At 37.0% G+C, this 13,994-nt stretch overlaps 1 protein-coding gene across 2 annotated transcripts; it reads left to right on the plus strand.

The window, feature by feature from the left end:
• Positions 1-1,799: 1,799 nt before the first annotated feature.
• Positions 1,800-8,296, plus strand: LOC121808584 (transcription factor-like protein DPB). Of its 2 annotated transcripts, none has more exons than XM_042209143.1 (9): positions 1,800-2,509; positions 3,209-3,288; positions 6,182-6,225; positions 6,449-6,511; positions 6,582-6,734; positions 6,857-6,925; positions 7,013-7,111; positions 7,584-7,654; positions 7,729-8,296. In XM_042209143.1, exons 1-9 carry the CDS (start codon positions 2,235-2,237, stop codon positions 7,967-7,969), a joined length of 1,095 nt encoding a protein of 364 aa, XP_042065077.1. In that variant the 5' UTR covers positions 1,800-2,234; the 3' UTR covers positions 7,970-8,296. The 2 variants fall into 2 exon arrangements, with proteins under 2 accessions (XP_042065077.1, XP_042065078.1); XM_042209144.1 differs by having other exon boundaries at positions 6,588-6,734.
• Positions 8,297-13,994: the final 5,698 nt, after the last annotated feature.

Here is a 13,994-nt window from a genome sequence, read left to right on the forward strand (position 1 = left end):
CCCAGATCGATCCCGAGCTCCTCTCACTCGCCCGCATACAGCAGCATGAGACCCTGATACACACCATGGAGAAGTGGTATGCAGCGACTGACCCCTTATACAAGTTGATGCTGAAGGATGTCATCGACAGTATGCAGCGCGATTTGGGGATGCCATCCCTGCCCGTGAGTGATGTCGGGACCGGCCACGGGCATGACGGGACTGGCGGCGGGGATGACGAGGAGTGAGACGGGGGCCGCATTTGTCGAAGCTTGAGGTTGTTTTTTTAACTAAGTATTTTTTTGTAATAATTATGTTTTTTTTGTTTTAAATAAAGTGGTTGCATTTTCTCCGTATTCATGTCGAAATTTTAATTCCGTAAATAGTTTAATTCTGTAAATTGTTTAATTTGGTGAATTTGTGAATTTTTATTATTGTGGATGTCCTTCGGGATGTCCGCCATTGTGCAGTGGGATGTCCTTATGACGTGGCGGTGCAATGGGATGTCCTTATGATGTGGCAGGATGTGTTTTCGGGAAGTCTGTCGGGATGTCCGTGCTCTTGCCAACGGCGGGCATCCGTCCGGGCGGAACCACTTTTACTCCATGCTCTTAGGCAAGAGCACAACACCCACATCCGTGCTCTTCCGCAAGGACAAGCTCAAGGGTCCCACCATTCTATTATTCAATTTAAATAAAAACAATTCCATAAAATTAAAATGCATTAAAAATATCCGGAATACTATTACAAATTACAAAAAAAAATAAAAATTACATAATTAAAACCCTAAAATTTAAAAAAGTACATAATTAAAATCCTAAAAATTAAAAATTACATAATTTAATTCATAAAATTAAAAAAATCCACTACTCGTGGCCGAATTTCACCCAAATGTGTTTGATTAGGTCTTCTTGTAGCTCAATGTGGGCTCGGGTATCGCGCATTGTGTTCCTTGTTTCTATCCTCTCGCCCACCGTCGTATGCACACCTCGGCGTGGGGAGACCTCGCGGTTGAGCTTCCGGCTTCATCCTCGTCGTAAAAGCTAGCCGCCATCGGTCCTTCGTCAGCTATAATCATGTTGTGCAAGATAATACACGTGTACATGATGTCAGTGATATTTTTCACGTACCACAGCCGAGACGGGGCCTTCACAATATTGAATCGGGCTTGAAGGACCCCAAAAGCTCTTTCGACGTCTTTCCGAGCGGACTCTTGACGTTGCGCAAAAAGAACCCGTCTCGGAGGAGGGGCGGGGGTATTCGCGGCGACATATGCTTCATAGGCGGCACAATATTGTTCGTAGTATTCTTGTTCTTCGCGCTCCGCTTCCGCAATGAGATGGGTGAAATCCATTTGAGAGAGTTTGAGTGAGAAAGGAAGATGTAGATAAGTTGTATGAAAAAATATGAATGAGAGATGAATGGGAGATGATTTGATGTGAATAATGGATGATGAATGTGTGTATTTATAGATGATTTTGGGAATAAAAATAAAATAAAAAATACCAGAAAAACGGTAAAAAAACGGCCATATTTTTGGGAATCTGAAAATATTTTTTTTTTAAATTTTTGGTATTATTTTCGATTTAAAAAAATGAATTTCCAACGAAAATGCCGTTGGCTAAACAGGAGCCGCCAGGTCAGCTGCTCACTGGCACGGACGTGCTCTTAACTAAGAGCAGCGCCGCGCCAGCGCCAACGGACGGACGACCTTCTGCTCACCGCTGCGGATGGATTCTGCTCACCGCTACGGATGCTCTAAAAGAATGAACAAATTTCCACAAGCTTTATTTTATTTATAATAATCTGTGTATCTAGGTTTTCAGGAACTGAAAATCACAACAGCATCGCACGACTTAAAATAGCTCATTTCGCCTTCGAATCGAAACCCTTTTATATTTTTCAATACAGTGAAAAACCGCTTCGTGGTAAAGATTTTTCCTTGCTTGTGTGATTGTCTTCCGAAATTCATTTTCTAGTGGAGTTCTCTCGTGGGTCACTTGGAAAAACCCCTAATTTATAGAAATTTATCGGCTGACTTTACTAATTTTGCCCAATTTTATCTGGAGTTGTTCCCAATTGTTGTTGAAACCATAATCTGTGCTGAATTTCTCCTAAAACCTATTGTTTTTTTCCGCCCAATTTTCATCTGATGTCTTAAATTCGATACCTTTTTTTTTCACGGGCGGAATTGGGTGAATTCGTTGGGATTATTTTGGGTCTGGCTTGATTTTGATGTGAATTTCTGTGTGAAAATGGGGAATCATAGCAACAGCAACAGTAGTACTCAAGAAGATGGGATTAAGAACTCATCAACGGTTTCTAAAGGGAGTGGGGGTTTAGGTGGACCCACCAGGTCATGGGGCACCACCGTCTCCGGCGGTCAATCCAAGTCAACTAGCGGTAGTGTGGGGTCGCCTTCGAGCCGGAGTGAGGCTGCTATGGCTACTACTGTCAGCGATAGTGCGATAATGCGGATGAACAATCTTGATATCCAAGGAGATGATGCAGGGTCTCAGGGGGCTGCTGGGTGAGACGTTGACCCCTCTTACTTTTTGTTTGTGGTTTGTAGATTTTTGCATTGAATTTTGTTGGTTATTGGCAGTTTGAATTGGTTGCTGTTTTTTTAGGCTAGGGTTCAAGTGAATAGGGTGATCTTGCTTGTTTGGGAGTGTTATTCAAGGTGGAGATAAGGCTATTTATGTGATTTTGATGCGATGTAGGACTACTTCGTTAGTATGAGATTTCTAGTGTTTGGGGAACTTAATCATGTGAAATAATGTTATTGTCCTAGCTGGTGGTAGTTTTGGTGGGATGAAGTAAGACAATGAACTGATAGACATTGTTATTTATAAGATAACACCGAGCACAGTTTGTAATCCATGGCATTCTCTATTTGAGATGTCATATTAAACATCCATAACATGAGTTTGAAGGACTACTGGATCTAAAGGCCATTTTGTGAATTTGATGCTGTTACTCAAAGATGATTGTTATGTGTCGATTATGTAAATAAGGTTTCAATCGTGTTAGCTGATGGTCGTTTTGGTGGGATGAGGTAAGAATATTTGTAAGACAAGGAACTGATAGACATTGTATAACAGGCGTAGTCTGAGATGCATGCCCTTTTTAATTGGAGATATCTTATTAAAATCCAGAAAATGAGTTTGAAAGCCTGCTATAGTTCTGTTTATCTCTCTGCAATTGTAACTTTCTGTAATTTTAACAGGAACAGGAAGAAAAAGAGAGGACAGCGTGCAGTTGGAGGTGATAAGAGTGGTCGTGGGCTTCGTCAGTTCAGCATGAAAGGTTGCTATTTATTTACATCTCCTTCTTTTGCGTACTTAATAAGTATGATTACTGAAAGTTAGCTAGTATGCTTAGAATATTAAGTTTAAGGCGTATTCTCCTGCGCTCGTGCACACACACGAACACATATATGTATATACGAGATTGCTTAAAAATAACTAATTTTATTAATAACATATATCCATTTTAAGCCATTTGATTTTTTTAGCCAGTACACTAGAAATTGCCATGTGGCAATAAATAATTTCAATCATTATATAAATTTAATAAGAAAGGGTATTTATGTAATCTAAATTTCTATTTGTTTATGGAAAGTATGGAAGTAATCTAAGTTACGCTTTCTATAATTTCCGGTATGCAATGATTTTATTCCCTTTTGATATTATTTTCTTAATTAATATTATTATAACAATACCTTATTTCGTTCACAGATATATTTGGATCATAACAATATGTAATCTGCATTACACATAAGCTCGCCTCGTTTTTGAAAATTTTAGACATGATTGTTATTTTTGGTTATTTCTGAATCAGACTCCCTCTGTCCCGCCATAAGCGAGGCGCATGTTTTGGACACGGGATTTATGAAATTGGTATTTAAAGAGTTAAATGGAGAGAGTAAAGTGTGAGAGAAAAAAAGTAGAGGAGTAAGAGAGAACAAAGTAGGTAAGCGAATAAAGTAAGAGTGAGGAAATATATTATTTTTGCTAAAAAGGGAAATGACTCACTTATGGTGGGACCACCCAAAAAAGAAAAGTGACTCGCTTATGGTGGCCGGAGGGAGTACTTTTACCAATAATTATTTCTCAACTAGGTAAATGTCGATTTTGCCTAATTTTCAATAGATATGACATTAAGTTCTTAATTAATACTCCCTCCGTCCCACCACAAGTGATCAATTTCCTTTTTGAGCTAAAAAAAATATCTGCAACCCTCTCTTACTTTATTCTCTCTTTATCTCTCTTACTTCCTTTCATACTTTACTCTCTCCACCTTAACTCAATATATATCATTTTCTTAAATCCCATGTCCAAAAGAAATCCATCACTTGTAGTGGGACGGAGGTAGTATTAGTATAGCATTTTCTTATTTCGTCACAAGAGTATTTGCATCAAAACAATATATAATTTGCGTTACACAAACTCGTTAAGCTTTGTATACACTAACATATTGCATTGCAACATTAGACATTCTGCATTACATATACTTTGTTATTGCATTAATCATGAACTTACTATCATTATAACATATAATATATACGGTATTACATAGAATCTGATATTTGGATAGAAAAACACATCGAATTTCATCCATGTCATATAAATGAAACAAACATGTGAGTTATATAAAGTATGCAGTACACGGGAATTGATATTGCATTAGTACATGATATTTTCTGAGAAGAGAAGATCCAACAGACGCATATGAGTGATACAAAGCATGCAATATATACACCAACACATTACAGTACAACGTTATAAAGTATGCATGACGTATGAACTTTTATCAATTTTTGGTATAGATTTGATATAATTAATGCCGCCTTAAATATAGGGATTTCCATATATGATTCCACCGATTTTTTCAAGGTGGAAAAATTGACCCCTGGAATGCAATACTCTTAATGGTGTAATCTATATAACACCGATACGCCACCCTGTTGCCGTATCACGTATCGGATACGTATCCGATACCGATACGCAACGGATACACCGTCGATACGTATCCTGGGCGTATCCGCGAGCTGGGCCGTATTGGGCCGGGAAACCTCAGATTCGATACGTATCCTTCGGCGTATCCGCGAGCTGGGCCGTATTGGGCCTTCATCCTCCTCTATCTGCAAAGATCTGAGGTTCTCCTCTTCGAAATCAACGTCCATCTCTGTCGAAGAACTTCGCAACTTTCAATTTACGAACTTCAATCCGATTTGGGAACAAAATTGACAGTTAATCGGATATGAAGAAGAAGAAGAAGAAGAAGAAAGGGGAGGCGCCGCTATTGCCTCAACTAGGGATTGAAGAAAATTGGAAATGGGAGAATGAATTGGGCAAGAAGTAGTCACGATGGAAAAGGAGTATATTTGGGGCTCATTTTTTGGGCCAATTTATTACTCCATTAACTTTGTCTAATTTTGTAACTATAAATAAATATTTTGATCAATATTATTGGTAATATGGATAAGTATAACCAAAAAATCGATGTGGTGTAATCGACCATAAAAGAAATTGACTTTAGCTTTTAATATTTTGTAATTTTATTATTTTTATTTGTATAATAACATTAGAATATCTATTTTGTAATTTATTATGCACTATTATTATTTATTAAAAAAATAGTTAAAACGTATCCGCGTATCGGGTTGTTTGGGAAAGAGCCGTATCCGCGTATCCGTATCCTTCGGATACTGATACGCGTATCCGTATCCGTGCCGCACATGCAATTCGTATAGGGGAAATCTAGGCCATCTAATTCAAGATCCAAGGGACCATATTAGTGGTATGTTATTACTCTAAGGGTGGAAGGACACTAGTGCTCCCCTATATATAATATACACACACACATACATACTGTATTTAGAGTTTTGTCCAAATTGCTGAGGATACCTTGTTTGACTTATTACTGTTCCCACAATTGGATCAGATACAGCGACTTCCTTTTTTCTATTCTGAAAGTTTAGATGTAAGATAAATTGAAAGGGGCATGGGCCAAATGTGTAGGATTAACGCAACTTAATATACACAATGAAGAATTTTGGTTTTTCTTATTCATTATCTTTGTGGAAAGTTCTGCGACTTCTTCATGACTTTGTGCTTTGAAATAGTGAATTGTAAGTGTCTTGGAATATGCTATCAGTAAAAATTACATGGTATTAACTTTTCATTCTTGTGGATAGTTTGCGAGAAAGTGGAAAGCAAAGGAAGAACTACATATAACGAGGTTTGATCTTTTCTATTCAATCTTTGGTTAGTAAATACCGTTCGTTTCGTTCCCTATTGCTTATGCTACAGAAGCACCATTTTTCTTAATTAATAGTAGCTACTATTTGTTTTCTTTCTTAACAATTCTGGATCCACTTTTTGATATCGGTTTATTGTATTGAGTCCAATATTAAGTATGCAGATGTTTAATATCTAATCTGACTTAAAATATGTAATGCTAGGTGGCTGATGAGCTCGTTGCCGAATTTTCTGATCCCAACAATAGTCTTGCATCTCCAGATCAGGTACTTAATCATGATCCATATGTGTTTATTGGTTTTGAAACCTATACTTGATTCCGATTGTGAAATATAGTCGCAGCAACAATATGATGAGAAAAACATTCGCCGGAGGGTTTATGATGCTTTGAATGTGCTGATGGCAATGGATATAATCTCTAAAGATAAAAAGGATATCCAGTGGAAGGGTCTTCCCCGGACTAGTTTGGACGACATTGAAGAACTGAAGGTTAGTGTTCTCTGTTCCTTTTACCATCCTTCTCTCATTCCACGTCCCGTTTATCATGTCAAAGCCAGAGTAATTTTCTACTCCTGTGAATCCAATCTCAGTTGGTGTTTGATTGATTGCAGACTGAACGCCTTGGAGTTCGAAGCCGAATTGAAAAGAAAGCAGCATATCTGGAAGAATTGGAGGAACAAGTAAGTGGCTATGATTCATGGTGTGTGTATAATATATTCTTGAGTAGTCCTATAACTAATTCTTTAATGCCCTATGTTCTGTTACAGTATGTTGGCCTTCAAAACCTCATACAGCGCAATAAGCAACTATATGGTTCAGGAAACACTCCGACTGGTGGAGTTGCATTGCCTTTTATATTGGTCCAGGTAGAGTTAAGTGATGTTTTGCAGAGATTTTCTTGCTTGCGATTTACAATAAAGACAACTGAAACTGGTGTTAGAGTGATAGTTATCTTTATAGGTATCGTACATGCATTCGAACATTACTAGTGAGCATATTTTGGAAGTGTAGCTATATCAGTTTCCGCCAAAATCCCTTCCAACCACTGAGTCAAAGAAAAGTTACATTCTTTGTTCGGTCTAAGTTTAACTCATATTTACGACTTTTAGGGAGGCATCACTTGAACTCAAACTAACCCGTAATGGTGTTTCCTGAAAGACTAAACTACTGCACTTGAACTATACTCGACCGAGCTGCATTATCTTTTCTTTCAAACCCATGAGGATGCTTGTAGTTTTTTTCCCCTAAAACTGCTAGATGATGCAGATGTTTGTACCTCCAAAAGGTGTGTTTTTCTAAGCGAATCTAATGCTTCTCATTGATTTGGTAAAACTGTAGACTCGTCCTCATGCTACCGTGGAGGTGGAAATATCAGAAGACATGCAACTGGTGCATTTTGATTTCAATAGGTAAGGAGACTCAATTATGTCACTATTGTTGGGCGGTGTGAAGTCACATTTTGGTAATTATATCTCAACTGCAGCACTCCCTTTGAGCTACACGACGATAACTATGTCCTCAAGGCAATGAAATTCGCTGAAAAGTCAAGAAACAATGGCACCGCCCAAAATATCCCTTCAGATGGAGGCGAGAGCTGCAGCATGGTGACTAGCTACCGAACTCAAGGACCTCATCCTTCCGGGTCAAGCATCTCAAGTAGGCCTCCCAACTCATCCCCACTTCCCGGAATACTGAAGGCACGTGTGAAGCACGAGCAGCATTAGGGTTGAACTCCGACGCTGAATCTTCCAGTAATATCCTCGTCACATCTGTACATATATACTACATGAAATGGGATCAGAGCAGGTGGGCGGGTTATAGCCTACCATCGCCTACAGGAACTTTTTTGCATGGCGCTGAATGGAGCGGAAAGTAGGATTTTTTGTATCCCTCAGGTAAGTATGTGTATCTTGATTACTTGGTAGATCATCTTATACATAGGCGTCTAAAATTATGCTCCCCTTTGTCTTCGTTGTGTAGAAGATGAACTTCAACTCTAGGCAAACCATATTTCTTGACTTCCTATTTTGCATAACTTCTTATTTTGCTTAGATTCAAGAATTGCTATATTTTTGCAACTTTTTTTGGCTACACTTAGCCGAAAACAGGCATTTTGGGTTGCTTGCTTCAATGATTTTAAGAAGCCATTCCCTAGGAAATAGAGTGCTCCCATTTACTATCTTATTTTTACCGGTTTTGACCCGGCCCAAGTCTAAGCCCAATTCTATAAGGAAGCAGATGCTTTCTACTTCTCCCTCCGTCCCTTTGTAGTAGAGACATTTCTTTTCGCCACGAGATTTTAGAAAAATCGTTTTAAGTGAGTTAAATAAAGAGAGAATAGTAGAAAGGAAAAAAAGTAGAGAAATAAAGAGTGAATAAAGTTCGAGAGAAGAAATGTATTATTTTTTGCTAAGAAAGGAAATGACTTAGTTACTAACTCGAAAACACCCCGAAAGGAATATGACTTAGCTACAGTGTATTGGAGGGAGGGAGTAGTAGAGAATTTAGACTAGGAACACCATTGAAAGCATGACGTAATAGTTCACGATTGTTGTACTACCTTGCCATTTCAGTTCGTGCTACAATAAGAGTCACATTTTGTCATTTTGATCTGTCTTGCAGTAAGAGTCTTATTTACTTTTACCATAAATGACATGTAGGTCACACATTGCATTAATCCACTTAACTCATATTTTATTATAATATTAGACTCATATTCTATTAACTTTTCTAACCTACTATTATAGAATGGAGTAGGTAGTAATATTCATGATGGTAGCAAGGGAAAACGTTCAAAATTTATATGGCAAAATTGCATTTGAAGTTATTAGCTTTAGCCAACTTATAATTATGAAACCTTGGGACATTGTTTTTGTCCATTTATAGATACTTTTTCTCCTCTTCTACTTCACTCCCTCTGTCCCAGCCTAAGCGGACGTTTAATTTCGTATCGGATTTGGGAAAATCATGATAAATAGTTAAAGTGGAGATAAAATTAAGAAATGTCCAAGGTAGTTGGGACATTTCTTTTGAGCACGAGATTTAAGAAATTGATTTGTTAAAGGTTAAAGTGGAGAGAGTAAAGTAAGAGAGAAAAAAATAAGAGAGATGAAGAGAGAGCAAAGTAAGAGAGGGAATAAAGTTTTTACCAAAAAATGAAATGACTAAACTAACTCGGGACAAACCAAAAAAGAATACGAGTCAATTACCTTGGAACAAAGGGAGTACTATTATTTATGTGCCTTACTACTATTTAAATATTAAAACCCCTATCTTCAATTAGTCTATTTTTATAGAATGGGAGGAATATTATTGGTGAGATGAAAAAAATGTTAATAGTTGAAGGAATGATATTAACTTCTCAAGTTTTCTCTATCAACGAAAATATAATCAATACCCCCATCAATCTGCCATTTAACTTCTCAAGTTTTTCCTGTCTATCACCGAAAATAAAATCAATACTCCATCCGTCCGCTATTTATAGTTCCATTTTGACTCGGCATGAATTTTAATAAATTGTTTGACTTTGTGAAAGAAAAAATGATAAAATGAATTAGTAGAATGTTAATTACACTCTTATATATTAGTTTTATAATAGAATGTGAGTGTAATGATTTAGTTGAATGGTGGGTCCACTTACCTAAAATTAGAGGTGTGCATTCGGGTTTCGGTTCGGTTTTTTGCCAAAATCAAAAAATTGAATTTAGTTCAAAATCCAAACTGAACCGAACCCGAAAAATCGAAACCAAAAAATCGAAAACCGAACTTAAAAAACCGAAAAATCAGAAGAAAAAAAATCCAAAAACTAGAAAAAATAAATATTAATATATATATGTAATTTATTTTATTTTATATATACTAATAGAATATTTATATATAATATAAAATTAATAATACATATAATATATATTATATAGTAGAATATATTAAAAGAATATATATTATATATAATATAATATATTAAATTAATAGAATATATATATAATTCGGTTTTTCGGTTTTTTTCTTCACCCGAACCGAACCGAAAAACTGAAATTTTTGTATTTTCAAAACCGAACCGAAAAACCGAAAAATCGAACCGAATTTTAAAATTTCGGTTTGGTTCAGTTCGGATATTCAGTTTCTGGTTTTTTGCTCACCCCTACCTAAAATGGAATAAAGTAAATGGAACTTTAAAGCAGAGACAACCTACAAAGACAAATGAGACTATAAATGCGGACAAAGTGAGTATCATGCTTTTTTCACAAAGAATAAAACGTATTATTGCAAAACGTTATTTAATTACTCCCCAAATCCCATTCTAAGTGACACTTTCTGGGATATCCCACTCAAAATGACACATTTCTAAATATAGAAACTCTCTGCTTTTTCCTTCTAGCATAGTACTTTATTCTTTCAACTTTACTAAAAAACAACACTATATAAAATCTCGTGCCGAATTAAAAATGCTCCGTCCCACCGCAAGTGATGGTTTCTTTTGGGCACGAGATTTAAGAAAATGACATATATTGAGTTAAAGTGGAGAAAATAAAGTATGAGAGAGTAAAAAGTAAGAGAGAATGAAGTAAGAAAGAGTGAATAAAGTAGGAGATAGAGAATAAAGTAAGAAATTGTGAAAAGTTTTGCATTTTGTTAGAAAAGAAAATTGATCACTTGTAGTAGGACAACCGAAAATGAAAAGTTGATCACTTGTGGTGGGACGGAAGGGAGTATTGTTCTTTGTTTCTATTATTATGAGTCATAATTTACAATTTTAGCCCACTTTTATTGTAAATAGTAGGCAGACCTCATATTCTACTAACTCATTTCACAAATATTATATTATAAAATTAATATTCCTCCTGTCCCATTAAAAATAAAATATTTTTCCTTTTGTGTTGTCCAACTAAAAATGAAACGTTCGCAAAATGAAAACGACATCTCTACTTTTCTCGCTTTCTCTCTCTTCACTTAACTCACTAAATATCACTACATAAAACCATCTTCTGAAAAATGAAAAATAAATGTTTCAGATTTATTTGAAACTAAGAAAAGTATATAAAAATGAGTTACACATTCCACAATTTTTTTGCATATGTTTTTCTTTCTACGGATTAATTTTGTAAAAGACACGCCGAACCTCAAATGAGAATCTTAATACCAGACATATAAAATATAATATAGTAATCCCTCCGTCCCACAATAACTGTCATCTTATTGTAGGCACGAGTTTTAAGAAAGGTAAAGAAAAATTGATTGGAAAAGTTAGTGGAATGTGAGACACATTCTTTTATATTGGTTTTATAATACAATGTGAGTGAAATGAGTTAGTGAAATGTGAGACCCATTCTTTTATATTGGTTTTATAATAAAATGTGAGTGAAATGAGTAGGTGGAATGTGAGACCTATTACCATTTATGCTAAAAATGAAGTGTGACAATTATTATGGGACGGAGCGAAATGAAAAAAAAAATGACAATTATTGTGTGACGGAGAGAGTATTAGCATAAAAAATAAATACTCCATCCGTTCCTAATGTGAATCTTAAGGATTCAAGACACATATGTTTGCTCCGGACTTGCTCTTGTAAATATTTCAATAACCCAAACAAACCCAACAAGAAATGAAACAATAAAAATGGTGGAAAAGGGAGAAGGTGAAGGTGTTATGATTTAGATAGATGCTTGGAACCTATGGACCTTCTACAAAACAATGAAGACAACCCAAGGCAACTTTCACCAAAGCAAGAATCTAATGGCTCCACAAAACTAGCAACACAAGAACTAGAATTGCATACCTTAACATTCAATCTAAGCCCGACAATAGATTAAAATGCAACCACAAGGGATTTTGATAAATCTTCAAAGATGAAGAGGAATGCTCACAATGGAGTCTTTGGTAGGTTTACAAAAATGTTCAAAGCTGCCAAAGAAAAACCCTAACATGTCTATTTATACTAGAAGTGAAAAAGGAAAAAAAATCAATTCTTGGTAAAAAAGACACATCCCGGACAAAATGCCCGACCGGGCGTTTCCCTAGGTTCATTTCGCCCGCCCGAGCGAAGTTTCTGGACAAAAACTGATCTCTCGACAAAAACGCCCGACTGGGTGTTTTGCATGAGGAAAAACGCCCGCCCGCGCGTTTTGTTCTGCGTTGCGCAACTTTCTTAAAGCGATCATAACTTCCTCATCCGGACTCCGATTGAGGCATGCAAGATATCCACGTGAAGCTCTTTTGACGATGGAGACAATGGAAGTCTTAGGAGAGAATTTGGACTTTATCTTAAAAGGCAAATTCTGGTTTGAATCAGACCTCCAAATCTGGATTGGCTCCTTGCCATGTCTCCACCTTGTTCTCGGACCCCAATCAACCCATGGCCCTCAATGTCGTTGTATCCTATGATTGTGAATACCCGATTCACATCATCCTCTCCTTCTTTGCGAAAGGATTTGTCCTCAAATCCGGTTCTTCGATCCTTCTTTGGGACACCCGGATTCACATCAGTTCCACTTCAAGTAAACCCATTATAATTGAACATGAGATTTTACGTAGTACTCCCTCCGTCCCACCAGAAGTGATCAACTTTCTATTTTGAGTTGTCCCACCAGAAGTGATCAATTTCCTTTTTTAGCTAAAAACAAAACTTCAACCACCTCTTACTTTGTTCCATTTCTCTTACTTTATTCTCTCTTTCTTACTTTATTCTATCTTTATCTCTTTTACTTTTTCCTCTCTCATACTTTACTCTCTACTTTAATTTAATATATCATTTTCTTAATTTTCGTGTCTAAAAAAATCCATCACTTGTAATGGGAAGAAGTGAATATTATTTTATAAGTAAAATAAAAAAATAAAAAGAAAATAGAAAGAGTGATATTTATATATTTAGAAATGTACGTTTATAATAAACAAATAAAAAAGGAAAATGTGTTTAAGACTTATAATGCGACGAAAAAGAGCATATAAGAGCATCCGCAGCGGTGCTCTCCCGGAAGGACGGCGTCCGTACCGCTAGCGCGACGGGGTGCTTTCCGCCGCTGTGCTCTTGCCGCTGGCACGACGCTGCTCGATGCATCGAGCACGTCCGTGCCGCTGAGCAGCTAACGTGGCGTCACCGGATTGGTCAACGGCAAAGCCGTTGGCATTTTCATTTTTTTTAAAAAAGTCAGATTTAATTAAAAAAATCCAAATTAAATAAAAAAAATATTTTCCCACTTCCCAATAAATTATATCCGTTTTCTCCCAACTTTTAATTTATTTTTCAATTTTTTCCCCAAAATTCACATTTTCATCTATAAATACCCCCTCTTCCACACAAAAATTTCACACCACGCTACACAATTATCATCTAAATTCTCTCATCTTCTCTTATCAATTCTCAATCTTTCACTCTTACAAAAAAAATGTCCGGCTCCGGCGATCACCTCTCTGACTCACGCGGTTAGAACCACGAATGGTTCGGCTCACAACTATTCCCTAGTCCGGAAACGCAATTCTCGGCCCCTCCTCAAACCCAATGGTCTCAAGTTTCGGTGGCTACAGGCCTTACCCGGTGGACGACCAAGATGCCCCCAATGGGCGATACGGGTGGGCACCCAAACCCAGATCGGGAGGGAGCGGCGACTCTCAAACTCCTCATCTTCCTACTCCTCGTGGTGTCCACACCCCGTGCACTCCGGCGGAGATGGATCAATTATTCAAAGCCTATGTGATTATCTCCGAAGATCCGGAGGTTGGCACGAACCAAAGTGGGGATAGGTTTTGGTGGC

Source organism: Salvia splendens, chromosome 6 (genome assembly GCF_004379255.2).
Source record: "Salvia splendens isolate huo1 chromosome 6, SspV2, whole genome shotgun sequence".
NCBI lineage: Eukaryota > Viridiplantae > Streptophyta > Magnoliopsida > Lamiales > Lamiaceae > Salvia > Salvia splendens.